The following is a 3070-nucleotide window of genomic DNA, read 5'->3' on the forward strand; positions in this document are numbered from 1 at the left end:
ACTACCTGTTGATCCTGAACCAGAACGCACATTTCGCAGTCTCAGAGGTATACAAAGAAACGAACGGGAAGCAATGGCAGAACAGGATGTTAGAGCAGCCAATGAGGATAACCAACAAAGGGCTATTCAGGACTACATAAGGCCAGTTGTCAATGACAACTATTCCGGCATCGCACGCCCAGCAATTGCTGCAAACAATTTCGAATTGAAGCCAGGGTTGATACATATGGTACAGCAAAATCAGTTTGGGGGTGCTGCAGTAGAAGACCCAAATGCTCATCTTGGATCCTTTTTGGAAATTTGTGACACGGTGAAGATGAATGGGGTTACTGAAGATGCAATTAGACTCCGCCTATTCTCATTCTCTTTAAGGGATAAAGCAAAGGCTTGGTTCCAATCACTACCATATGGCTCAATTACAACTTGGGATGATTTGGCTCAGAAATTCCTCACCAAGTACTTTCCACCTTCTAAATCAGCTCAACTTCGCGATGAAATTAGCCAATCAACTTCGCGGTGAAATTAGCCAATTCAAACAACTCGACTTCGAGCCATTCTATGAAGCCTGGGAAAGATTTAAAGATTTGCTTAGGAGATGTCCTCAACATGGGTTCCAGAAATGGGTGCAAATTGAGATATTTTATAATGGGCTAAATGGGCAGACAAGGACTATGGTAGATGCAGCTGCGGGAGGCATTTTAATGGCTAAAACAACAGAGGTTGCATATGCTTTATTGGATGACATAGCTACGAACAGTTACCAATGGCCAAGTGAGAGATCGGGTGTAAAGAAAGTAGCAGGACTTCATGAAGTGGATCCCATCACCGCACTAGCAGCTCAGGTTGCATCACTCACAAATCAGATAGTCACGCTTACCACTCAAGGAAATCAACAGAAGGTAGATTCAGTCATAAGTACTTCTTCCTCAAACCAAGAGACAGAGATTGCAAACGAGCAGGCCCAATATATCGACAGTAGAAACTTCAATCAAAGAGGAGGCTACCAAGCTAATCACTATCATCCAGGGCTGAGGAATCACGAGAACTTGTCATATGGCAACAATAGAAATACACTTCAACCTCCACCCGGATTCAACACTCAGAATTCTGATGGGAAACCACCCTTGGAAGACATCCTTGGGACGTTCATTTCTGAGACAAGATCACGCTTCAACAAAAATGAATTACGGTTGGATAATATTGAAACACATGTGTCCAACATGGGAGCCACAATGAAGAATCTTGAAGTGCAAATTGGCCAATTGGCTACCTCAATAAAGTCTCAGCAAAAAGGAAAATTTCCCAGTGACACGGAGGTTAACCCACGGGAACACTGCAATGCGATCACCCTAAGGAGTGGTAAAATGGTTGAAGAAAGCAAACCTAAGAAAATTGTGGTGCCTACGTCGGATGTCATAGTTACAGATGAAAGGCAGAAAACTGAGCCAGAGGGTACAAAGATCTATAAGCCTTACTCGATCTCATTTCCGGACAACCCACCAATCTTGAAGCCCCCACTACCATTCTCGCAGAGGTTCATGAAGAAGAAATTTGATGACCAATTTGCAAAATTCCTGGAAGTCTTCAGGAAAATCCACATCAACATTCCCTTTGCAGAAGCTTTGGCCCAAATGCCTAACTACGCCAAATTCTTGAAGGAAGTGATGTCAAATAAGAAGAAGCTGGAGGAGTTCGAGACAATTAAGCTAACAGAGGGGTGTAGTGACATGCTTCAGAAGCTCCCTCACAAATTGAAAGATCCGGGCAGCTTCAACATCCCGTGCAATATTGGTGGTATCACATTTGATAAGGCACTGTGCGACCTTGGAGCTAGTATAAACCTGATGCCCCTATCAGTGTTCAAAAAGCTGGGTCTTGGAGAAGTAAAGTCTACAACCCTCACTTTGCAACTAGCGGACAGATCAATCACATATCCCAAAGGCATGATTGAAGATGTATTGGTGAAGGTCGATAAGTTCATCCTTCCTGTGGACTTTGTGGTGTTGGACATGGAGGAGAACGAGAAAATACCGTTGATTCTTGGTCGACCTTGCCTAGCTACTGGAAGAGCATTGATTGATGTCCAGGAAGGAAAATTGACACTGCGGGTTAATGAAGAGCATGTGACTTTCAACATCCATCAAGTAGAAAAGCCTCAAGAAAAAGTCAACATTTGCAATATGGCCCAATCGGCTGAAGCAGTTTTAGGTCACAGAGAAAAAAAAGAAGTGTTCTATGACCCTTTAGAACAGTATATGGCTCTCAATTACTTAGTAAGGGATGCATCTACTGATGGCAAATACTCGGGAGCCGAAGAAGTAGTGGATTTCATATTCACCCAAGAAGCTGATCCACCTGACAAAAAAGAAGGCTATGTGGCTAAGCCTTTGAAACCTCCAAACATTGTCAAACCAAAAGAGATTTTGAAGGCTGGATCGAGGTTCAAACCGCCTGATTTTATTGGCCATACTACGATGAAGGAGAATGCAAAGCCGAGGGTAAAATTCAGAAACAAGAAAGATGCTCTACCCGAAGATCCACCGTAGACACCTTGGTTGAGTCAAGCTAGTGACTATAAAGAAGCGCTTCTTGGGAGGCAACCCAAGCTTTCATCTTTATTTATTTATTCTGTTTTTGAATTTTAGGATAATTTATTTTATTTCAGAGTTGTTATTTAGGAATTCATCAACCCTACCCGTCTCTTAGGTTTTTTAAAAAAAAAATCAAGTTGGTTATCGATGTTTGAGCTAACCACTTGTTCCATGAGTTTAATATCTACATTGTAATTTTTTAGGAACATGACATCGCAGATCAATCAAACAGTATTGAAAAAGGAGAAGCTGGATAAATCTCGAGTTTTGGGGAAAGTTAGAAGAAACGTCCATCAAATTCAACATTAGTGCACCAAATCATCGTTGGCAATTCAGACAATTCAAGGAAGTCCTCTTTTTCTTTTAATTTAACATTGGGGACAATGTTTAGTTTAAGTTTGGGGGGAGTGTATTATAAATTGTCTAATTGCCAAAATTTTTGGTTTTGTCTGATTTGTGTGCAAATTTTTTGATTTGTG

General features: G+C 41.5%; 1 protein-coding gene across 1 annotated transcript; it reads left to right on the top strand.

Moving 5' to 3' along the window:
* Positions 1–671: 671 nt before the first annotated feature.
* On the top strand, positions 672–2546 carry LOC111388394. The gene has a single exon (XM_023013080.1). It carries the CDS (start codon positions 672–674, stop codon positions 2544–2546), a length of 1875 nt encoding a protein of 624 aa, XP_022868848.1.
* The last annotated feature ends 524 nt before the right edge of the window (positions 2547–3070 follow it).

The sequence above is a fragment of the Olea europaea genome, unplaced genomic scaffold, assembly GCF_002742605.1.
Source record: "Olea europaea var. sylvestris unplaced genomic scaffold, O_europaea_v1 scaffold4895, whole genome shotgun sequence".
NCBI classification, from domain to species: Eukaryota; Viridiplantae; Streptophyta; class Magnoliopsida; order Lamiales; family Oleaceae; genus Olea; species Olea europaea.

Excerpts from the sequence above, each read along its gene's own strand:
- LOC111388394 (XM_023013080.1), top strand. The coding sequence starts at position 672 with ATGGTAGATGCAGCTGCGGGAGGCATTTTAATGGCTAAAACAACAGAG.